This window comes from Tachyglossus aculeatus, chromosome 1 (genome assembly GCF_015852505.1).
Source record: "Tachyglossus aculeatus isolate mTacAcu1 chromosome 1, mTacAcu1.pri, whole genome shotgun sequence".
Lineage (NCBI taxonomy): Eukaryota > Metazoa > Chordata > Mammalia > Monotremata > Tachyglossidae > Tachyglossus > Tachyglossus aculeatus.
The window spans coordinates 9,134,884-9,160,570 of record NC_052066.1 but is presented as its reverse complement, the minus strand read 5'-3'; the positions used below and the strand labels follow the sequence as shown (position 1 = coordinate 9,160,570).

The following is a 25,687-nucleotide window of genomic DNA, read 5'->3' as shown; positions in this document are numbered from 1 at the left end:
TGACTTTGGGCAAGTCACTTAACTGCTCTGGGCCTCAGTTACCTCATCTGTAAAATGGGAATGAAGACTGTGAGCCCCCCGTGGGACAACCTGATCACTCTGTAACCTCCCCAGTGCCTAGAACAGTGCTTTGCACATAGTAAGCACTTAATAAATGCTATTATTGTTATTATTATCTCCAGGAGGCCTTCCCAGACTGAGCCCCCTCCTTCCTCTCTCCATCCCCGCCACCTTACCTCCTTCCCTTCCCCACAGCACCTGTATATATGTATATATGTTTGTATGGATTTATTACTCTATTTATTGATTTATTTTACTTGTACATATCTATTCGATTTATTTTATTTTGTTAATATGTTTGGTTTGGTTCTCTGTCTCCCCCTTCTATACTGGGAGCCCGTTGTTGGGTCGGGACCGTCTCTAGATGTTGCCAACTTGGACTTCCCAAGCGCTTAGCCCAGTGCTCTGCACACAGTAAGCGCTCAATAAATACGATTGAACGTTACGTCCATATCTCCAGCAGGCCTTCCCAGACTGAGCCCCCTCCTTCCTCTCCCCCTCCTTCCCTTCCCCACAGCACCTGTATATATGTATGTATGTTTGTATGGATTTATTACTCTATTTATTGATTTATTTTACTTTTACATATCTATTCTATTTATTTTATTTTGTTAATATGTTTGGTTTGGTTCTCTGTCTCCCCCTTCTAGACTGTGAGCCCGCTGTTGGGTCGGGACCGTCTCTATATGTTGCCAACCTCTACTTCCCAAGCGCTTAGTACAGTGCTCTGCACACAGTAAGCGCTCAATAAATATGATTGATTGATTGGTTGAATAATAATGATGGCATTTGTTAAGCGCTTACTATGTGCAGAGCACTGTTCTAAGCGCTGGGGGGATACAAGGTGATCAAGTTGTCCCCCGTGGGGCTCACAGTCTTCATCCCCATTTTACAGATGAGGCAACAGAGGCTCAGAGAAGTGAAGTGACTTGCCCAAGGTCACACAGCAGACATGTGGTGGATTCGGGATTCGAACCCATGGCCTCTGACTCCAAAGCCCGGGCTCTTTCCACTGAGCCACACTGCTTCTTTCACCGCGTGGAGACCCCAGACCCCCACGCTAAATAATAATAATAATGATGATGATGGCATTTATTAAGCGCTTACTATGCGCAAAGCACTGTTCTAAGCGCTGGGGAGGTTACAAGGAGATCAGGTTGTCCCACGGGGGGCTCGCAGTCTTAATCCCCATTTGACCGATGAGGGTACTGAGGCACAGAGAATAATAATAATAATGATGGCATTTATTAAGCACTTACTGTGTGCAAAGCACTGTTCTAAGCGCTGGGGAGGTTACAGAGTCATGAGGTTGTCCCACGAGGGGCTCACAGTATTCATCCCCATTTTACAGATGAGGGAACTGAGGCACAGAGAATAATAATAATAATAATAATGGTGGCATTCATTAAGCATTTACTATGCAAAGCACTGTTCTAAGCGCTGGGGAGGTTACAAGGAGATCAGGTTGTCCCATGGGGGGCTCACAGTCTTAATCCCCATTTTACAGATGAGGGAACTGAGGCACAGAGTATAATAATAATAATAATGATGGCATTTATTAAGCACTTACTATGTGCAAAGCACCGTTCTAAGCACTGGGGAGGTTACAAGGAGATCAGGTTGTCCCACGGGGGGCTCACAGTCTTCATCCCCATTTTACAGTTGAGGGAACTGAGGCACAGAGTATAATAATACTAATGATGGCATTTATTAAGCGCTTACTATGTGTAAAGCACTGTTCTAAGCGCTGGGGGAGTTACAAGGAGATCAGGTTGTCCCACGGGGGGCTCACAGTCTTCATCCCCATTTTATAGATGAGGGAACTGAGGCACAGAGAATAATAATAATAATGATGGTGGCATTTATTAAGCACTTACTATGCAAAGCACTGTTCTAAGCGCTGGGGGGGATACAGGGTGATCAAGTTGTCCCCCGAGGGGCTCAGTCCTCATCCCCACTTTACAGATGAGGCAACGGAGGCTCAGAGAAGTTAAGTGACTTGCCCAAGTTCCCACAGCAGACATGTGGTGGATTCGGGATTCGAACCCATGACCTCTGAGTCCAAAGCCCGGGCTCTTTCCACTCAGCCACGCTGCTTCTTTCACCACGTGGAGACCCCAGACCCCATGCTAAATAATAATAATAATAATGATGATGGCATTTATTAAGCGCTTACTATGTGCAAAGCACTGTTCTAAGCGCTGGGGAGGTTACAAGGAGATCAGGTTGTCCCATGGGGGGCTCCCAGTCTTAATCCCCATTTTACAGATGAGAGAACTGAGGTGCAGAGAATAATAATAATAATAATAATAATAATAACGGCATTTATTAAGCGCTTACTATGTGCAAAGCACTGTTCTAAGCACTGGGGAGGTTACAAGCAGATCAGGTTGTCCCATGGGGGGCTCACAGTCTTCATCCCCATTTTCCAGGTGAGGGAACTGAGGCGAAGAGAATAATAATAATAATGATAATGATGGCATTTATTAAGCGCTTACTATGTGCAAAGCACTGTTCTAAGTGTTGGGAAGGTTACAAGGAGATGAGGTTGTCCCGTGGGGGGCTCACAGTCTTAATCCCCATTTTACAGATGAGGGAACTGAGGCGAAGAGAATAATAATAATAATGATAATGATGGTATTTATTAAGTGCTTACTATGCAAAGCACTGTTCTAAGCACTGGGGAGGTTACAAGGAGATCAGGTTGTCCCATGGGGGGCTCACAGTCTTCATCCCCATTTTCCAGATGAAGGAACTGAGGCGCAGAGAAGTGAAGTGACTTGCCCAAAGTCACCCAGCTGACAATTGGCAGAGCTGGGATTCGAACCCATGACCCCCGACTCCAAAGCCCGGGCTCTTTCCACTGAGCCACGCTGCTTCTCTGTACCTGGGAAGCAGCAGGTCGTGGGTTCTAATCCCGGCTGTGCCACTTGTCTGCTGGGAGACCTTGGGCAGGTCGCTTCACTCCTCTGGGCCTCAGTCACCTCGCCTATAAAATGGGGATGAAGAGCGTGAACCCCACGTGAGACAGGGACTGTGTCCAACCGGATTAACTTGTAATAATAATAATAATAATGGCATTTATTGAGCGTATCTACCACAGTGCTTGGCACATAGTAAGCGCTTAACAAGTACCGTAATGATAGTAATTATTATTATTATTATTATCCCACCGCCAGGCGCAGCCCCTTGAAAATCACCATGGGGAACCCAGACCCCTATGCCTAGTGTAGAGAGCCCAGGCCTGGGTTCCGTGGCTCAGTGGAAAGAGCCTGGGCTTTGGAGTCAGAGGTCGTGGGTTCAAATCCCGGCTCTGCCACTTGTCAGCTGGGTGACTTTGGGCAAGTCACTTCACTTCTCTGGGTGTCAGTGACCTCATCTGCAAAATGGGGATGAAGACTGTGAGCCCCCCTGTGGGACAACCTGATCACCTTGTATCCTCCCCAGTGCTTAGAATAGTTTATATGTTTATATGTTTGTACGTATTTATTACTCATCATCATCATCATCAATCGTATTTATTGAGCACTTACTGTGTGCAGAGCACTGTACTAAGCGCTTGGGAAGTCCAAGTTGGCAACATATAGAGACAGTCCCTACCCAACAGTGGGCTCACAGTCTAAAAGGGGGAGACAGAGAACAAAACCAAACATACTAACAAAATAAAATAAATAGAATAGATATGTACAAGTAAAATAAATAAATAAATAAATAGAGTAATAAATATGTACAAACATATATACATATATACAGGTGCTGTGGGGAAGGGAAGGAGGTAATATGGGGGGACGGAGAGGGGAACGAGGGGGAGAGGAAGGAAGGAACTCTATTTTTTATTTATTTTAATTGTACATATTTATTCCATTTATTTTATTCTGTTAATATGTTTTGTTTTGTTGTCTGCCTCCCCCTTCTAGACTGTGAGCCCGCTGTTGGGTAGGGACCGTCTCTAGATGTTGCCGACTTGGACTTCCCAAGCGCTTAGTCCAGTGCTCTGCACACAGTAAGCGCTCAATAAATACGATTGATTGACTGATTATTATTATTATTATTATTATTGTTAGGCTCACCGACACTAAGGCGGAGGGGGAAGGCGGTTCTCCCAAAGGGCAGGGTGTCAGACCAACTCCTGCGTTGTCCCGCTCTGGAATCCAGGCCCGCCCCCAGAGCCTAAAACCAGGACCAGGAGATGGGCCCATCTGGGACCGCCACATAATAATAATAATAATAATAATAATAATAATAATAATAATAATAATAATAACAATAATATTTTTGATGGCATTCATTAAGCGCTTACTATGTGCAAAGCACTATTCTTAGTGCTGGGGGGATACAAAGTGATTAGGTTGTCCCACGGGGGGCTCACAGTCGATCCCCATTTTACAGATGAGGTCACTGAGGCACAGAGAAGTTAGGTGACTTGCCCAAAGTCACACAGCTGACGATTGACAATTGTATTTATTGAGCGCTTACTGTGTGCAGAGCACGGGACTGAGCGCTTGGAAAATACAGTTCGGCAACAGATGGAGACAATCCCTACCCAACAACGGGCTCACGGTCTAGAAGGGGGGAGATAATAATAATAATAATAATGATGGCATTTATTAAGTGCTTACTATGTGCAAAGCACTGTTCTAATAATAATAATAATGATGATGATGTCATTTATTAAGCGCTTACTATGTGCAAAGCACTGTTCTAAGTGCTGGGGAGGTTACAAGGTGATCAGGTTGTCCCTCGTGGGGCTCACAGTCTTCATCCCCATTTTCCAGATGAGGGAACTGAGGCACAGAGAAGTGAAGTGACTCGCCCAAAGTCCCACAGCTGACAATTGGCAGAGTCGGGATTTGAACCCATGACCCCTGACTCCAAAGCCCGGGCTCTTTCCACTGAGCCATGCTGCTTCTCCATGGACAAGAAAATAAAACAAGTAGACAGGCGTCAATAACATCAAGGGTAGGGACCGTCTCTATATGTTGCCAATTTGTACTTCCCAAGCGCTTAGTCCAGTGCTCTGCACATAGTAAGCGCTCAATAAATACGATTGATGATGATGATCAATGTAAATGGATAGAATTATAGCTATACACGCATCATTAATAAAATAAATCGAATAATAAATATGTACAGATATACACAAGTGTTCTGGGGCGGGGAAAGGGGTAGAGCAGAGGGAGGGAGTGGTGGGATTTGTTAAGCGCTTACTATGTGCCAAGCACTGTTCTAAGCGCCCAGCAGATACAAAGCCATCAGGTTTTGTAGACTTCTAGACTGTGAGCCCGCTGTTGGGTGGGGACCGTCTCTACGTGTTGCCAACTTGTACTTCCCAAGCGCTTAGTACAGTGCTCTGCACGCAGTAAGCGCTCAATAAACACGATTGAATGAATCAGGTTGGCCCTCGTGGGGCTTCCAGTCTTCATATATGTTGCCAACTTGGACTTCCCAAGCGCTTAGTACAGCGCTCTGCACACAGTAAGCGCTCAATAAACACGATTGAATGACTCAGGTTGGCCCTCGTGGGGCTCCCAGTCTTCATATATGTTGCCGACTTGGACTTCCCAAGCGCTTAGTACAGTGCTCTGCACATAATAAGCGCTCAATAAACATGATTGAATGACTCAGGTTGGCCCTCGTGGGGCTCCCAGTCTTCATATATGTTGCCAACTTGGACTTCCCAAGCGCTTAGTACAGTGCTCTGCACACAGTAAGCGCTCAATAAACACGATTGAATGACCAGGTTGGCCCTCGTGGGGCTCCCAGTCTTCATATATGTTGCCAACTTGGACTCCCAAGCGCTTAGTACAGCGCTCTGCACACAGTAAGCGCTCAATAAATACAATTGATTGATTGATCCCCATATTTGAGATGAGGTCACCGAGGCCCAGAGAAGCGAAGTGGCTTTCCCAAGGTCACACAGCAGACAAGTGGCGGAGCCGGGATTGGAACCCACGTCCTCGGACTCCCGAGCCCGGGCTCTTTCCACTGAGGGAGGTGGGAAGGCATCCCGACCGGACGGGTGGCGGGCTGGGAATCGGGATTCCTGGGCCCTCCGTTCCTGTCTACACCCAAAGCTGTTCTGGGGAAAGGAGAGGGAATCTCCCCGGTGGTCTTAAAAGATTCATTCAATCCTATTTATTGAGCGCTTCCTGCGTGCAGAGCACTGGGCTGAGCGCTCGGAAAGAACAAGTCGGTTCCCTCCGTTCCTCCTTCCTTCCTTCATTCAGTCGTATTTATTGAGCGCTTACTGTGTGCAGAGCACTGGACTGAGCGCTTGGGAATTCAATCGTATTTATTGAGCGCTTACTGTGTGCAGAGCACTGGACTGAGCGCTTGGGAATTCAATCGTATTTATTGAGTGCTCACTGTGTGCAGAGCACTGGACTGAGCGCTTGGGAATTCAATCGTATTTATTGAGCGCTTACTGTGTGCAGAGCACTGGACTGAGCGCTTGGGAATTCGATCGTATTTACTGAACGCTTACTGTGTGCAAAGCGCTGGACTAAGTGCATGGGAATTCAATCGTATTTATTGAGCGCTTACTGTGTGCAGAGCAGCGTGGCTCACTGGAAAGAGCCCGGGCTTTGGAGTCAGAGGTCATGGGTTCAAATCCCGGCTCTGCCAATTGTCAGCTGGGTGACTTTGGGCAAGTCACTTCACTTTTCTGGGCCTCAGTTCCCTCATCTGGAAAATGGGGATTAAGACTGTGAGCCCCCCATGGGACAACCTGATCACCTTGTAAACTCCCCAGTGCTTAGAACAGTGCTTTGCACATAGTAAGCGCATAATAAATGCCATTATTATTATTATTATTATTATTACTGAGCACTTGGGAATTCAATCATATTTATTGAGCGCTTACTGTGTGCAAAGCGCTGGACTAAGCGCTCGGGAGAGGACAATAGAGCAACGAAAATATAACAATATAGCCAAGTTTATCCAAGTATATATTTTCTCCAGAACGTCCTGTCCTCTGCCGTAACCCCCCACTTCTGGACTGTGAGCCTGTTGTGGGCCGCGACCGCGTCTGTTTGTTGCTGAATTGTACTTTCCAGGCGCTTACTGTGTGCAGAGCACTGTACTGAGCGCTTGGGAATTCAGTCGTATTTACTGAGCGCTTACTGTGTGCAAAGCCCTGGACTAAGCGCTCGGGAGAGGACAATAGAGCAAAAAAAATTTAACAATATAGCCAAGTTTATCCGAGTATATATTTTATCCAGAACGTCCTGTCCTCTGCCGTAACCCCCCACTTCTGGACTGTGAGCCTTTTGCGGGCCACGACCGTGTCTATTTGTTGCTGAATTGTACTTTCCAAGCGCTTACTGTGTGCAGAGCACTGTACTGAGCGCTTGGGAATTCAATCGTATTTACTGAGCGCTTACTGTGTGCAAAGCGCTGGACTAATCGCCCAGGAGAGGACAATAGAGCAACAAATATATAGTAATATAGCCAAGTTTATCCGAGTATATACTTTCTCCAGAACGTCCTGTCCTCTGCCGTAACCCCCCACTTCTGGACTGTGAGCCTGTTGTGGGCCGCGACCGTGTCTATTTGTTGCTGAATTGTACTTTCCAAGCGCTTAGTGCACGGTAAGCGCTCAATAAAGCCGATAGAATTCATTCATTCATTCATGCAATGGTATTTATTGAGTGCTTACTGTGTGCAGAGCACTGTACTAAGCGCTTGGGAATTCAATCGTATCTATTGAGCGCTTACTGTGTGCAAAGCGCTGTCGGGAGAGGACAGTAGAGCAACAGATATATAGCAATATAGCCAAGTTTATCCAAGTATATACTTTCTCCAGAACATCCTGTCCTCTGCCGTAACCCCCCACTTCTGGACTGTGAGCCTGTTGTGGGCCGCGACTGTGTCTATTTGTTGCTGAATTGTACTTTCCAAGCGCTTACTGTGTGCAGAGCACTGTACTGAGCGCTTGGGAATTCAATCGTATTTATTGAGCACTTACTGTGTGCAAAGCACTGGACTAAGCGCTCGGGAGAGGACAGTAGAGCAACAAAAATATAACAATATAGCCAAGTTTATCTGAGTATATACTTTCTCCAGAACGTCCTGTCCTCTGCCGTAGCCCCCCACTTCTGGACTGTGAGCCTGTTGTGGGCTGCAACGGTGTCTATTTGTTGCTGAATTGTACTTTCCAAGCGCTTAGTGCACAGTAAGCACTCAATAAAGCCGATAGAATTCATTCATTCATTCATGCAATGGTATTTATTGAGCGCTTACTGTGTGCAGAGCACTGTACTAAGCGCTTGGGAATTCAATCGTATCTATTGAGCGCTTACTGTGTGCAAAGCGTTGGACTAAGCGCTCGGGAGAGGACAACAGAGCAACAAATATATAGCAATATAGCCAAGTTTATCCGAGTATATACTTTCTCCAGAACGTCCTGTCCTCCGCCATAACTCTGCTTCTAGATTGTGAGCCCACTGTTAGGTAGGGACCGTCTCTATACGTTGCCAACTTGTACTTTCCAAGCGCTTAGTACAGTGCTCTGCACACAAGTAAGCGCTCCATAAATACGATTGATTGATTGACTGATTGATAACCCCCCACTTCTGGACTGTGAGCCTTTTGCGGGCCGCGACCGTGTCTATTTGTTGCTGAATTGTACTTTCCAAGCGCTTACTGTGTGCAGAGCACTGTACTGAGCGCTTGGGAATTCAATCGTATTTATTGAGCACTTACTGTGTGCAAAGCGCTGGACTAAGCGCTCGGGAGAGGACCATAGAGCAACAAAAATATAACAATATAGCCAAGTTTTTCCGAGTATATATTTTCTCCAGAACGTCCTGTCCTCTGCCGTAGCCCCCCACTTCTGGACTGTGAGCCTGTTGTGGGCCGTGACCGTGTCTATTTGTTGCTCAATTGTACTTTCCAAGCGCTTAGTGCACAGTAAGCGCTCAATAAAGCCGATAGAATTCATTCATTCATTCATGCAATGGTATTTATTGAGCGCTTACTGTGTGCAGAGCACTGTACTAAGCGTTTGGGAATTCAATCGTACATATTGAGCGCTTACTGTGTGCAAAGCGCTGGACTAAGCGCTCGGGAGAGGACAACAGAGCAACAAATATATAGCAATATAGCCAAGTTTATCCGAGTATATACTTTCTCCAGAACGTCCTGTCCTCCGCCATAACTCTGCTTCTAGATTGTGAGCCCACTGTTAGGTAGGGACCGTCTCTATACGTTGCCAACTTGTACTTTCCAAGCGCTTAGTACAGTGCTCTGCACACAGTAAGCGCTCCATAAATACGATTGATTGATTGACTGATTGATAACCCCCCACTTCTGGACTGTGAGCCTGCTGTGGGCCGCGACCGTGCCTACTTGTTGCTGAATTGTACTTTCCAAGCGCTTACTGTGTGCAGAGCACTGTACTGAGCGCTTGGGAATTCAATCGTATTTACTGAGCGCTTACTGTGTGCAAAGCGCTGGACTAAGCACTCGGGACAGGACAATAGAGCAACAAAAATATAACAATACAGTCAAGTTTATCCAAGAATATATATTTTCTCCAGAACGTCCTGTCCTCTGCCGTAACCCCCCACTTCTGGACTGTGAGCCTGTTGTGGGCCGCGACCGTGTCTATTTGTTGCTCAATTGTACTTTCCAAGCGCTTACTGTGTGCAGAGCACTGTACTGAGCGTTTGGGAATTCAATCGTATCTATTGAGCGCTTACTGTGTGCAAAGCGCTGGACTAAGCGCTCGGGAGAGGACAGTAGAGCAACAAAAATATAACAATACAGTCAAGTTTATCCAAGAATATATATTTTCTCCAGAACGTCCTGTCCTCTGCCGTAACCCCCCACTTCTGGACTGTGAGCCTGTTGTGGGCTGTGACCGTGTCTATTTGTTGCTGAATTGTACTTTCCAAGCGCTTAGTGCACAGTAAGCGCTCAATAAATCCGATAGAATGAATTCATTCATTCATGCAATGGTATTTATTGAGTGCTTACTGTGTGCAGAGCACTGTACTAAGCGCTTGGGAATTCAATCGTACATATTGAGCGCTTACTGTGTGCAAAGCGCTGGACTAAGCACTCGGGAGAGGACAATAGAGCAACAAATATATAGCAATATAGCCAAGTTTATCCGAGTATATACTTTCTCCAGAACGTCCTGTCCTCCGCCATAACTCTGCTTCTAGACTGTGAGTCCACTGTTGGGTAGGGACCGTCTCTATATGTTGCCAACTTGTATTTCCCAAGCGCTTAGTACAGTGCTCTGCACACAGTAAGCGCTCCATAAATACGATTGATTGATTGACTGATTGATAACCCCCCACTTCTGGACTGTGAGCCTTTTGCGGGCCGCGACCGTGTCTATTTGTTGCTGAATTGTACTTTCCAAGCGCTGAGTGCACAGTAAGCGCTCAATAAATCCGATAGAATGAATTCATTCATTCATGCAATGGTATTTATTGAGCGCTTACTGTGGGCAGAGCACTGTACTAAGCGCTTGGGAAGTACAAGTCGGCAACATATGGAGACGGTCCCTACCCAACGACGGGCCCACAGTCTAGAAGACTGTGAATGAACAAACAGACACATTTCCGCCCACAGCGAGCTCACAGTTTGCGGGAGGGGGGGTCCTTCACAGTCTCCTTGACAGGGCCTCGCCCCTGTTGAGGCCTCAGTTTCCCCCCATTTACCACCAGCATTCCCGCAGCGTCCTATCTCCGCTAGCAGACACATTTCCGCCCACAGCGAGCTCACAGTCTAGAGGTGGGGGGTCCTTCACGGTCTCCTTGATGGGGCCTGGCCCCTCTTGAGGCCTCAGTTTCCCCCCATTTACCACCAGCATTCCCGCAGCGTCCTATCTCCGCTAGCAGACACATTTCCGCCCACAGCGAGCTCACACTCTAGAAGTGAGGGGTCCTTCACGGTCTCCTTGACGGGGCCTGGCCCCTCTTGAGGCCTCAGTTTCCCCCCATTTACCACCAGCATTCCCGCAGCATCCTATCTCCGCGAACAGACACATTTCCGCCCACAGCGAGCTCACAGTCTAGAGGTGGGGGGTCCTTCACGGTCTCCTTGACGGGGCCTGGCCCCTCTTGAGGCCTCAGTTTCCCCCCATTTACCACCAGCATTCCCACAGCGTCCTATCTCCGCTAACAGACACATTTCCGCCCACAGCGAGCTCACAGTCTAGAGGTGGGGGGTCCTTCACGGTCTCCTTGACGGGGCCTTGCCCCTCTTGAGGCCTCAGTTTCCCTCCATTTACCACCAGCATTCCCGCAGCGTCCTATCTCCGCTAACAGACACATTTCCGCCCACAGCGAGCTCACAGTCTAGAGGTGGGGGGTCCTTCACGGTCTCCTTGACGGGGCCTGGCCCCTCTTGAGGCCTCAGTTTCCCCCCATTTACCACCAGCATTGCCGCAGCATCCTTTCTCCGCTAACAGACACATTTCCGCCCACAGCGAGCTCACAGTCTAGAGGTGGGGGGTCCTTCACGGTCTCCTTGACGGGGCCTGGCCCCTCTTGAGGCCTCAGTTTCCCCTCATTTACCATCAGCATTCCTTTAGCGTCCTATCTCCGCTAACAGACACATTTCCGCCCACAGCGAGCTCACAGTCTAGAGGTGGGGGGTCCTTCACGGTCTCCTTGATGGGGCCTGGCCCCTCTTGAGGCCTCAGTTTCTCCCCATTTACCACCAGCATTCCCGCAGCATCCTATCTCCGCTAACAGACACATTTCCGCCCACAGCGAGCTCACAGTCTAGAGGTGGGGGGTCCTTCACTGTCTCCTTGACGGGGCCTCGCCCCTGTTGAGGCCTCAGTTTCCCCCCATTTACCACCAGCATTCCCGCAGCGTCCTATCTCCGCTAGCAGACACATTTCCGCCCACAGCGAGCTCACAGTCTAGAGGTGGGGGGTCCTTCACGGTCTCCTTGATGGGGCCTGGCCCCTCTTGAGGCCTCAGTTTCCCCCCATTTACCACCAGCATTCCCGCAGCGTCCTATCTCCGCTAGCAGACACATTTCCGCCCACAGCGAGCTCACACTCTAGAAGTGAGGGGTCCTTCACGGTCTCCTTGACGGGGCCTGGCCCCTCTTGAGGCCTCAGTTTCCCCCCCATTTACCACCAGCATTCCCGCAGCATCCTATCTCCGCTAACAGACACATTTCCGCCCACAGCGAGCTCACAGTCTAGAGGTGGGGGGTCCTTCACGGTCTCCTTGACGGGGCCTGGCCCCTCTTGAGGCCTCAGTTTCCCCCCATTTACCACCAGCATTCCCACAGCGTCCTATCTCCGCTAACAGACACATTTCCGCCCACAGCGAGCTCACAGTCTAGAGGTGGGGGGTCCTTCACGGTCTCCTTGACGGGGCCTGGCCCCTCTTGAGGCCTCAGTTTCCCCCCATTTACCACCAGCATTCCCGCAGCGTCCTATCTCCGCTAACAGACACATTTCCGCCCACAGCGAGCTCACAGTCTAGAGGTGGGGGGTCCTTCACGGTCTCCTTGACGGGGCCTGGCCCCTCTTGAGGCCTCAGTTTCCCCCCATTTACCACCAGCATTGCCGCAGCATCCTATCTCCGCTAACAGACACATTTCCGCCCACAGCGAGCTCACAGTCTAGAGGTGGGGGGTCCTTCACGGTCTCCTTGACGGGGCCTGGCCCCTCTTGAGGCCTCAGTTTCCCCTCATTTACCATCAGCATTCCTTTAGCGTCCTATCTCCGCTAACAGACACATTTCCGCCCACAGCGAGCTCACAGTCTAGAGGTGGGGGGTCCTTCACGGTCTCCTTGATGGGGCCTGGCCCCTCTTGAGGCCTCAGTTTCTCCCCATTTACCACCAGCATTCCCGCAGCATCCTATCTCCGCTAACAGACACATTTCCGCCCACAGCGAGCTCACAGTCTAGAGGTGGGGGGTCCTTCACTGTCTCCTTGACGGGGCCTCGCCCCTGTTGAGGCCTCAGTTTCCCCCCATTTACCACCAGCATTCCCGCAGCGTCCTATCTCCGCTAGCAGACACATTTCCGCCCACAGCGAGCTCACAGTCTAGAGGTGGGGGGTCCTTCACGGTCTCCTTGATGGGGCCTGGCCCCTCTTGAGGCCTCAGTTTCCCCCCATTTACCACCAGCATTCCCGCAGCGTCCTATCTCCGCTAGCAGACACATTTCCGCCCACAGCGAGCTCACACTCTAGAAGTGAGGGGTCCTTCACGGTCTCCTTGACGGGGCCTGGCCCCTCTTGAGGCCTCAGTTTCCCCCCATTTACCACCAGCATTCCCGCAGCATCCTATCTCCGCGAACAGACACATTTCCGCCCACAGCGAGCTCACAGTCTAGAGGTGGGGGGTCCTTCACGGTCTCCTTGACGGGGCCTGGCCCCTCTTGAGGCCTCAGTTTCCCCCCATTTACCACCAGCATTCCCACAGCGTCCTATCTCCGCTAACAGACACATTTCCGCCCACAGCGAGCTCACAGTCTAGAGGTGGGGGGTCCTTCACGGTCTCCTTGACGGGGCCTTGCCCCTCTTGAGGCCTCAGTTTCCCTCCATTTACCACCAGCATTCCCGCAGCGTCCTATCTCCGCTAACAGACACATTTCCGCCCACAGCGAGCTCACAGTCTAGAGGTGGGGGGTCCTTCACGGTCTCCTTGACGGGGCCTGGCCCCTCTTGAGGCCTCAGTTTCCCCCCATTTACCACCAGCATTGCCGCAGCATCCTTTCTCCGCTAACAGACACATTTCCGCCCACAGCGAGCTCACAGTCTAGAGGTGGGGGGTCCTTCACGGTCTCCTTGACGGGGCCTGGCCCCTCTTGAGGCCTCAGTTTCCCCTCATTTACCATCAGCATTCCTTTAGCGTCCTATCTCCGCTAACAGACACATTTCCGCCCACAGCGAGCTCACAGTCTAGAGGTGGGGGGTCCTTCACGGTCTCCTTGATGGGGCCTGGCCCCTCTTGAGGCCTCAGTTTCTCCCCATTTACCACCAGCATTCCCGCAGCATCCTATCTCCGCTAACAGACACATTTCCGCCCACAGCGAGCTCACAGTCTAGAGGTGGGGGGTCCTTCACTGTCTCCTTGACGGGGCCTGGCCCCTCTTGAGGCCTCAGTTTCCCCCCATTTACCACCAGCATTCCCGCAGCGTCCTATCTCCGCTAACAGACACATTTCCGCCCACAGCGAGCTCACAGTCTAGAGGTGGGGGGTCCTTCACGGTCTCCTTGACGGGGCCTGGCCCCTCTTGAGGCCTCAGTTTCCCCCCATTTACCACCAGCATTCCCGCAGCGTCCTATCTCCGCTAACAGACACATTTCCGCCCACAGCGAGCTCACAGTCTAGAGGTGGGGGGTCCTTCACTGTCTCCTTGACGGGGCCTGGCCCCTCTTGAGGCCTCAGTTTCCCCCCATTTACCACCAGCATTCCCGCAGCGTCCTATCTCCGCTAACAGACACATTTCCGCCCACAGCGAGCTCACAGTCTAGAGGTGGGGGGGTCCTTCATGGTCTCCTTGATGGGGCCTGGCCCCTCTTGAGGCCTCAGTTTCCCCCCATTTACCACCAGCATTCCCGCAGCGTCCTATCTCCGCTAGCAGACACATTTCCGCCCACAGCGAGCTCACAGTCTAGAGGTGGGGGGTCCTTCACGGTCTCCTTGACGGGGCCTGGCCCCTCTTGAGGCCTCAGTTTCCCCCCATTTACCACCAGCATTCCCGCAGCGTCCTTTCTCCGCTAACAGACACATTTCTGCCCACAGCGAGCTCACAGTCTAGAGGTGGGGGGTCCTTCACGGTCTCCTTGACGGGGCCTGGCCCCTCTTGAGGCCTCAGTTTCCCCCCATTTACCACCAGCATTCCCTCCGCCGGGCCCTGAGCCGATTTTTCCTGTCCGTCCCCCCGCAGGTGCTGGCGTCCGCGGGGGCCATGGAGAAGCTGACCGCTCTGGGCCTAAACAACGCCTGTTCTCAGTCCACCGTGGCCAAGCACTGCAGAAAGTTGCTGTTCCTCCTGAGGGCCGCCCCGCAGCTCACAAACCCACCCGGAGCCCTTCCTCCAGTTTCCGCAGGCCTCGGGTGCAAATTCCACAGTTCCTCCGTACTCCCGTCCACCCCGGAGGGAGGGAAGAAGGAGGGATGAGTGTGTGTGAGGGCTTTCCCCCCTCCAGACTCCTCCTGGGAGCCCTCCACTCCTGTCCCTCCTCCCCCCTGATCCTGTCTCTCCTCTTCCCGAATACCTTAACTTCCCCTTGGACTAACCAGGCCTGGGAACACCAGATCCCCCTTCCCTCCCAGCCCGACAGTGGATCCACAGTTCCCAGGGCGGGGGTCTTCTCTATCCCCCCGCCACCTTTCACCACCCTCCTTCTGTCCCAGAGTTTGCACTAGTTTACACATCCATCCCCAGTTGGGATTTCTTTTTTGTCTGCTGCGTTCGGTTTGCGAATCTAATAAAAGGTGGTTTCGTTTTGGCTTCATTATGTTGCCAACTTGTACTTCCCCAGCACTTAGTCCAGTGCTCTGCACACAGTAAGCGCTCAATAAATACGACTGAATGAATGAGTCCGGCCAACGGAGAGTGGCAGCGATGGGGAGGGAAGTGGGTGACCTTCTAACCGTCCCTCTGGATCGCCGCGGACCTCTCACCCCGTTTTGCCTCAGGCCTAGGGGTTCCTCAAAGGTCAGTTCTCGGTCCCCTTCTATTCTCCATCTACACTCACTCCCTCGGTGAACTCATTTGCTCCCACGGCTTCAACTTTCATCTCTACGGTGATGACACCCAAATCTCCATCACCACCCCTGTTCTCTCTCCCTCCCTTCAGGCTCGTATCTCCTCCTGCCTCCAGGACATCTCCATCTGGATGTCTGCCTGCCATCTAAAACTCAATATGTCCAAGACTGAGTGCCTTATCTTCCCTCCCAAACCCTGCAGTCCCCTTGACTTTCCCGTCACTGTAGATGACACTACCATCCTTCCCATCTCACGAGCCCGCAACCTTGGTGTCATCCTTGACTCCAGTCTCTCGTTCATCCCTCACATCCGATCTGTCACCAAAACCTGCCGGTCTCACCTCCGCGACATCGCCGAGATCCGCCCTTTCCTCTCCACCCAAACCGCTACCTTGCTGGTTCAATCTCTCCTCCTCTCCCGACTGGATGACTGCATCGGCCTCCTCTCTGATCTCCCATCCTCCTGTCTCTCCCCGCTTCAGTCTACACTTCACTCTGCTGCCGGGATTATCTTTGTCCAGAAACTCTGGGCATGTCACTCCCCTCCTCAAAAATCTCCAGTGGCTGCCTGTCAACCTACGAATCAGGCAAAAACTCCTCACCCTGGGCTTCAAGGCTGTCCATCCATCCCCTCGCCCCCTCCTACCTCACCTCCCTTCTCTCCTTCTCCAGCCCAGCCCACACCCTCCACTCCTCTGCCACTAACCTTCTCATTATACCTCATTCTCGCCTGTCCCGCCGTCGACCCCCGGCCCACGTCCTCCCCCAGGCCCGGGAATGCCCTCCCTCCCGCACATCCGCCAAGCTCGCTCTCTTCCTCCTTTCAAAGCCCTACTGAAAGCTCACCTCCTCCAGGAGGCCTTCCCAGACTGAGCCCCCCTTTTCCTCTGCTCCTCCTCATCTCCCCTTCGCCCTAACTCCCTCCCTCTGCTGTGCCCCCCTCCCTGCCTAGAATTACAGTCATATACACACACGTATATATACAAACACACACATACACACATATATATACACACACGTATATATATATATATATAAGTGCTTACTATGTGCTAGGCATTGTGCTAAGCACTGGGGTGGATATATATATCCATATATACATCTATATGGATATATGGATATATATACACACATACATGTATATACATATATCCATATATATACATGTATATGTATATAGATGTATCCATATATACACATGTATATGTATATACATATCTATATCCATATATATACATGTACATATATATATCCATCCCAGTGCTTAGCACAATGCCTAGCATTCATTCATTCATTCATTCAATCGCATTTATTGAGCGCTTACTGTGTGCAGAGCACTGTACTAAGCACTTGGGAAGTACAAGTTGGCAACATATAGAGATGGTCCCTACCCAACAGTGGGCTCACAGTCTAGCATACACACACACACACACACACACACACACACACACAAATATCTATAGATATATATAGCACATATATCTATCTATAGATCTACAGATATCCATATATACATATATGGATATCTATATCTATAGATAAATCTACAGATATCCATATATACATATATATATGGATATCTATATCTACAGATATATCTGTAGATATATCTATGATATATCTACAGACATATCTATAGATATATCTACAGACATCTATAGATATATCTACAGACATATCTATAGATCTATCTATAGACATATCTATAGATCTATCTATAGATGTCTGTAGATATATCTACAGACATATCTACAGACATATCTATAGATATATCAACAGACATATCTATAGATATATCTACAGACATATCTATAGATATATCTACAGACAGATATATCTGTAGATATATCTATAGATACGTGCTATGGTGCAGGAAGGGGGGGAAAGAGTACTTCCCAAGCGCTTAGTCCAGTGCTCTGCACACAGTAAGCGCTCAATAAATACGATTGAATGAATGAATGAATGAAGAGCATCTCCTCCAAGAGGCCTTCCTCGAATAAGCCTTCCTTTCTTCTCCTCCTCCTCTCTTCCAATTCCCCCTAACTTACTCCCTTTATTTGAAAAGCAGCGTGGCTCAGTGGAAAGAGCCCGGGCTTGGGAGTCCAAGGACATGGGTTCTAATCCCGTCCCCGCCACCTGTCTGCTGTGTGACCACTTCACTTCTCTGTGCCTCAGTTACCTCATCTGTAAAATAGGGACTTAAGTCCGTGAGCCCCACAGGAGGGACAACCTGATCACCTTGTAATAAGATTAATAATAATAATGACGGTATTTGTTAAGCGCTTACTATGTGCCGGGCACTGTTCTAGATACAAGATCATCAGGTTGTCTCACGTGGAGCTCACAGTCTTCACCTCCGTTTTACAGATGAGGCCACTGAGGCCCGGAGAAGTGAAGTGACTTGCCCAAAGTCACCCAGCTGATAAGTGGCGGAGCCGGGATTCGAACCCACGACCTCTGATTCCCAAGTCCAGGCTCTTGCCTCTAGGCCATGCTGCTACCCCAGTGCTTAGAACAGTGCCCGGCATATAGTAAGCAATTAACAAATACTGCGTGGCTCAGTGGAAAGAGCCCGGGCTTTGGAGTCAGAGGTCATGGGTTCAAATCCCGGCTCTGCCAACTGTCAGCTGTGTGACTTTGGGCAAGTCACTTCACTTCTCTGGGCCTCAGTTCCCTCATCTGTAAAATGAGGATTAAGACCATGAGCCCCCCGTGGGACCTGATCACCTTGTAACCCCCCCAGCGCTTAGAACAGTGCTTTGCACATAGTAAGCACTTAATAAATGCCATTATTATTATTATTATGATTTCCCCCCTCCCAGCCCCACAGCACTTATGTCCATATCTATCATTTATTTCTTTATATTAGTGTCTGTCTCCCCTTTAGACTGTAAACTCACGGGGAGGCAGGGAATGGGTCTATTTATCGTTATAAAGGGAAGCACCGTGGCTCAGTGGAAAGAGCCCGGGCTTTGGAGTCAGAGGTCATGGGTTCAAATCCCAACCCCACCAACTGTCAGCTGGGTGACTTTGGGCAAATCACTTCACTTCTCTGGGCCTCAGTTCTCTCATCGGGAAAATGGGGATGAAGACTGTGAACCCCCCGTGGGACCACCTGATTACCTTGTAACCTCCCCAGCTTAGAGCGGTGCTTTGCACATAGTAAGCACTTAATAAATGCCATTATTATTATTATTTTACTGGAAAAAGCCCGGGTTTGCGAATTAGAAGGACCTGGATTCAAATCTCGTCTACGCCACTTGTCTGCTGTGTTACCTTGGGCAAGTCGTTTCACTTTTCATTCATTCATTCAATCGTATTTATTAAGCGCTTACTGTGTGCAGAGCACTGGACTAAGCGCTTGGGAAGTACAAGTTGGCAACATTGTGTGCCTCAGTTCCCTCATCTGTAAAAATGGGGATTAAAATTGTGAGCCCTATTTGAGACATGATTAGCTTGTATCTACCTCAGCGCTTAGTACGGTGCCTGGCACATAGTAATCACTTAGCAAATACCACTCTTATTACTATTATTATTATTACTTGGGACAGGGACTGTGTCATTCATTCGTTCATTAAATCGTATTTATTGAACTCTTACTGTGCGCAAAGCACTGTACTAAGCACTTGGGAGAGTACAAGGAACAGACACATTCCTGCCAACAGTCTAGAGGGGAGACAGATGTTAATAGACAGACATGAATAAATGGATCCATTCATTCAATTGTATTTATTGAGCGCTTACTGTGTGCAAAGCACTATACTAAGCGCTTGGGAGAGTACCGTGAGCCTCACGTGGGACAATCTGATCACCTTGTAGCCGCCCCAGTGCTTAGAACGGTGTTTCACACATAGTAAGTGCTTAACAAATGCCATTAGTAGCAGCGTGGCTCAGTGGAAAAGAGCCCGGGCTTTGGAGTCGGAGGTCATGGGTTCAAATCCCGGCTCTGCCAATTCTCAGCTGGGTGACTTTGGGCAAGTCACTTCACTTCTCTGGGCCTCAGTGACCTCATCTGTAAAATGGGGATTAAGACTGTGAGCCCCATGTGGGACAACTTGATCACCTTGTAACCTCCCCAGCGCTTAGAACAGTGCTTTGCAAGTAGTAAGCACTTAATAAATGCCATTATGATTATTATTATTATTACAAGAAACAGACACATTCCTGCCCACAACGAGCTTACAGTCTAGCGTGGGAGATAAATCGATTCATTAATTCTAGACTGTGAGCCCACTGTTGGGTAGGGACCGTCTCTGTATGTTGCCAACTTGTACTTCCCAAGCGCTTAGTACAGTGCTCTGCCCACAGTAAGCGCTCAATAAATACGATTGAGTGAATTCATTCATTCAATCGTATTTATTGAGCGCTTACTGTGGGCAGAACACCGTAGTAAGTGCTTGGAAAAGTACAGTACAGCAGTAAAGGGAGACAATCCCTGTCCACACAGGGCTCACAGCCTAGAGGCGGGGAGACATTCAATCGTATTTATTGAGCGCTTACTGTGTGCAGAGCACTGTACTAAGCGCTTGGGAAGTCCAAGTTGGCAACATATAGCGACGGTCCCTACCCAACAGTGGGCTCACAGTCTAAAAGGGGGAGACAGACATCAAAACAAGGAAACAGGCATCAGTAGAAATAATTATTACTCTTGGAAGTGCCTAGTCTAGTGCCCTGCGTTCAGCAAATATTCAACAACAGTGCTTTCATTCATTCAATCGTATTTATTGAGCGCTTACTGTGTGCAGAGCACTGTACTAAGCGCTTGGGAAGTACAGTGCTTGGCATATAGTAAGCGCTTAACAAATACCATCATTAAATACGATTGACTGACTTTGAGCTGGTTGTTGGGTAGGGACCGTCTCTAACTGTTGCCGACTTGTACTTTCCAAGTGCTTAGTCCAGTGCTCTGCACGCAGTAAGCGCTCAATAAATACGATTGAATGAATGAAGGAATAGGTTGCCAACTTGTACTTCCCAAGCGCTTAGTCCAGTGCCCTGCACACAGGAAGCGCTCAATAAATACAATCCAATGAATGAGAAGCAGCGTGGCTTAGTGGAAGGTCCCCGGGTTTGGGAATCAGAGGTCGTGGGTTCTAATCTCAACTCCGCCACTTGTCAGCTGCGTGACCTTGGGCAAGTCACTTCACTTCTCTGGGCCTCAGTTCCCTCCTCTGTAAAATGGGGATGAAGACTGTGAATCCCCAGTGGGACAACCTGATCACCTTGTAACCGCCCCCCCAGCGCTTAGAACAGTGCTTTGCACATAGTAAGTGCTTAATAAATGACATTATCATTATTAACGAACACCATCATTATCATTATTATTATTAATGAACGAATTACGGTACTTGCCATCATCATTATTCTTAATAAATACCATTATTATTATTATTATTAAAAATACCATCATCATTATTATTATTAGTGAACGAGCTATATGGTACTTGTCATCATCATTATCATTATTAACAAATACCATCTTATTATTATTATTAATGAACGAATTACGGTACTTGCCATCATCATTATTATTATTAACAAATACCATTATCACTATTATTATTATTAATGAACAAATTACGGTACTTGCCATCATTATTATTATTATTAACAAATACAATCATTATCATTATTATCAATGAACGAATTACGATACTTGCCATCCTTATTATTAACAACAAATACCATCATCATTATTATTATTAACGAACAAATTATGGTACTTGCCATTATTATTATTAACAAATACCATCATCATTATTATTATTAATGAACGAAACACGGTACTTGCCATCATCATTATTATCATTAAAAAACACCATTCTTCTTTTTCTTCTTATTATTATTAATTAATGAATTACGGTACTTGCCATTATTATTATTAACAAATATCATTATTATTATTATTAATGAACGAATTACGGTACTTGCCATTATTATTATTAACAAATACCATCATTATTATAATTATGAATGAGCGAATTATGGTATTTGCCATCATCATTATTATTATTAACAAACACCATTCTTCTTCTTCTCCTTCTCCTTCTTCTTCTTCTCCTTCTTCTTCTTCTTCTTCTTAATGAACGAATTACGGTACTTGCCATTATTGTTATTAACAAACACCATTCTTCCTATTATTATTATTAATGAACGAATTATGGTACTTGCCATCATCATTATCATTATTAACAAACACCATTCTTCTTCTTATTACTATTAATATTATTAATGAACGAGTTATGGTACTTGCCATTATTATTATCAACAAATACCATCGTTATTATTATTATTATGAACGAATTATGGTACTTGCCATCATTATTATTATTATTATTATTAACAAATACCATTATTATTATGAACGAACGAATTACGGTACTTGCCATCATCATTATTATTAACAAATATCTTCAGTACTATTATGATCAATGAACGAATTATGATATTGGCCATCATCATTATTATTATTAACAAATACCATTATCATTATTATGAATTAACGAATTACGGTACTTGCCATCATCATTATTATCATTAATAAATACCATCATTATTATTTTTAGTGAACGAATTACGGTACTTGCCATCATCATTATTAACAAATGCCATAATCGTTACTATTATTATGAATGAACGAATTACGTTACTTGCCATCGTCATTATTATTAACAAATACCATTATAATTATTATGAATGAACGAATTATGGTACTTGCCATCATCATTATTATTAACAAATACCATTATTATTATTAATGAACAAATTACGGTATTTGCCATTATTAGTATTAACGAATACCATCATTATTATTATTTTGATTATTATAATTATTATTATTTATGGTTCTTGCCATCATTATTATTATTAACAAACACCATTCTTCTTCTTCTTCTGATTGTTAATGAGCCAATTACGGTAGTTACCATCATTATTATTAACAAATTCCATCATTATTATTATTATGAATGATGGAATTACGGTAATTAATGATGGCATTTATTAAGCGCTTACTATGTGCAAAGCACTGTTCTAAGTGCCGAGCACTGTTCTAAGCGCTGTTGCCATCATCATTATTATTATTAACAAACACCATCATTCTTCTTCTTCTTCTTCTTCTTATTATTCGTGAACTCATTACGGTACTTGCCATCATTATTATTGACAAATACCATCATTATTATAATTGTGAATGAACGAATTACGGTACTTGCCATCATCATCACTATTATTATTAACAAATACCATTATCATTATGAAAGAACGAGTTACGGTACTTGCCATCATCATCATTATTATTAACAAATACATTATTATGAATGAACGAGTAACGGTACTTGCCATCATCATCATTATTATTATTACTATTAACAAACACCCTTCTTCTTCTTCTTTTTAATGAACGAATTACGGTACTTGCCATCATCATTATTATCATTAACAAACGCCATTCTTCTGCTTCTCATCATCATGATTATTATGAATGAACGAATTACGGTACTTGCCACCATCATTATTATTATTATTAACACCCTTCTTCTTCTTCTTCTAATTATTATTATGAATGAACGAATAACGGTACTCGCCATCATCATTATCATTATTATTATTATTATTAACACCCTTCTTCTTCTTCTTCATCTTCTTCTTCTTCTTAATGAACGAATTACGGTACTTGCCATCATCATTATTATCATTAACAAACGCCATTCTTCTTCCTCTCATCATTATGATTATTATGAATGAACGAATTACGGTACTTGCCATCATTATTATTATTATTAACACCCTTCTTCTTCTTCTTCTCATTATTATTATGAATGAACGAATAACGGTACTTGCCATCATCATTATTATTATTATTAACACCCTTCTTCTTCTTCTTCTTCTTAATGAACGAATTACGGTACTTGCCATCATCATTATTATCATTAACAAACGCCATTCTTCTGCTTCTCATCATTATGATTATTATGAATGAACGAATTACGGTACTTGCCACCATCATTATTAATATTATTAACACCCTTCTTCTTCTCATTATTATTATGAATGAACGAATAACGGTACTTGCCATCATCATTATTATTATTACTATTATTAACACCCTTCTTCTTCTTCTTCTTCTTCTTAATGAACGAATCACGGTACTTGCCATCATCATTATTATCATTAACAAACGCCATTCTTCTGCTTCTCATCATTATGATTATTATGAATGAACGAATTACGGTACTTGCCACCATCATTATTATTATTATTAACACCCTTCTTCTTCTTCTTCTCATTATTATTATGAATGAACGAATAACAGTACTTGCCATCATCATTATTATTATTATTAACACCCTTCTTCTCCTTCTTCTTCTTAATGAACAAATTACGGTACTTGCCATCATCATTATTATCACTAACAAACGCCATTCTTCTTCTCATCATTATGATTATTATGAATGAACGAATTACGGTACTTGCCATCATCATTATTGTTATTATTAACACCCTTCTTCTTCTTCTTCTCCTCATTATTATTATGAATGAACGAATAACGTTACTTGCCATCATCATCATTATTATTATTAACAAACACCCTTCTTCTTCTTCTTCTTCTTAATGAACGAATTGAGAAGCATTGTGGCTCAGTGGAAAGAGCCCGGGCTTTGGAGTCAGAGGTTGTGGGTTCAAATCCTGGCTCCACCAATTGTCAGTTGTGTGACTTTGGGCAAGTCAATTCACTTCTCTGGGCCTCAAGATTCCCCATCTGTAAAATGGGGATTAATGTGAGCCCCCTGTGGGACAACCTGATTATCTTGTAACCTCCCCAGCGGTTAGAACAGTGCTTGGCACATAGTAAGTGCTTAATAAATGCCTTTATTATTGTTAATTACGGTACTTGCCATCATCATTATTATCATTAACAAACGCCATTCTTCTTCTTCTCATCATTATTATTATTATGAATGAGTGAATTACGGTACTTGCCATTATTATTATTATTATTCTTAGCAAACACCACCATTACAACTAATGACCTAACTAGGGCCCTTGCTCGGCCCGCCGGGCGAGACGGCGGCCGAGACTACATTTCCCAGCGTGCACCTCTGCCCGCCGGCGGCCCACCGACTTCCGGTCCCTGGTCTTCCCGCGAGGCCTGCCGGGAGTTGTAGTCCTGCCGCCGCCGCCATCTTGGCGACGCCTCTGCGTCCGGTCCCCCGCCCCGCCAGCGCCCCCCGCTGGCGGCCCGGGCGTTGGGCGGGGGCTGGCGCAGGCGCAGTAGGCGTCGGGAGGCCACGTGGCGGAGCGCGGTTGCTAGGGGCGCTTGGGCCCAGGAGGAGGAAGGAGCTGCGCGGTGCAGGTTGGTAGGGGCGTCTCCCCCATCCCCCCATCCCCCCCATCCCCTCCCCCACCCCTTGGCCTGCACCCCTCTAATTTACACCAGTGCTTAGCACATAGCCAGCATTAAAAAAAAACCCCCATTATTAGCATCATCATAAGGATAATCATCATGATCATCATCATCATGGCATTTATTAAGCGCTTACTACGTGCCAAGCACTGTTCTAAGCGCTGGGGGAGGTTACAAGGTGATCAGGTGGCCCCACGGAGGGCTCTCAGCCTTAATCCCCATTTTACAGGTGAGGCAACTGAGGCACAGAGGAGTTAAGTGACTTGCTCCAAGTCACCATCATAATGGCATTTATTGAGCGCTTACTACGTGCCAAGCACTGTTCTAAGCGCTGGGGAGGTTACAAGGTGATCAGGTGGCCCCACGGAGGGCTCTGTCTTAATCCCCATTTTACAGGTGAGGCAACTGAGGCACAGAGAAGTTAAGTGACTTGCCCAAAGTCACCATCATAATGGCATTTATTGAGCGCTTACTACGTGCCAAGCACTGTTCTAAGCGCTGGGGAGGTTACAAGGTGA

The 25,687-nt window shown here is 46.8% G+C and overlaps 2 protein-coding genes across 2 annotated transcripts in view; both read left to right on the top strand.

The window, feature by feature from the left end:
• STK36 (serine/threonine kinase 36) overlaps positions 1 to 25,687 on the top strand; it is a 153,883-nt gene that overhangs the window by 106,563 nt on the left and 21,633 nt on the right. Inside the window, 2 exon segments of the mRNA XM_038754532.1 lie at positions 14,940 to 15,173; positions 24,804 to 25,036. Of these exon segments, the coding sequence (XP_038610460.1) occupies positions 14,940 to 15,173; positions 24,804 to 25,036 (467 nt within the window).
• Positions 25,056 to 25,687, top strand: part of TTLL4 (tubulin tyrosine ligase like 4) — a 111,250-nt gene continuing 110,618 nt past the window's right edge. The window contains exon 1 of the mRNA XM_038754419.1: positions 25,056 to 25,118. The gene's annotated coding sequence lies outside the window, so the exon portion shown is untranslated. The remainder of the gene's footprint in view (positions 25,119 to 25,687) is intronic.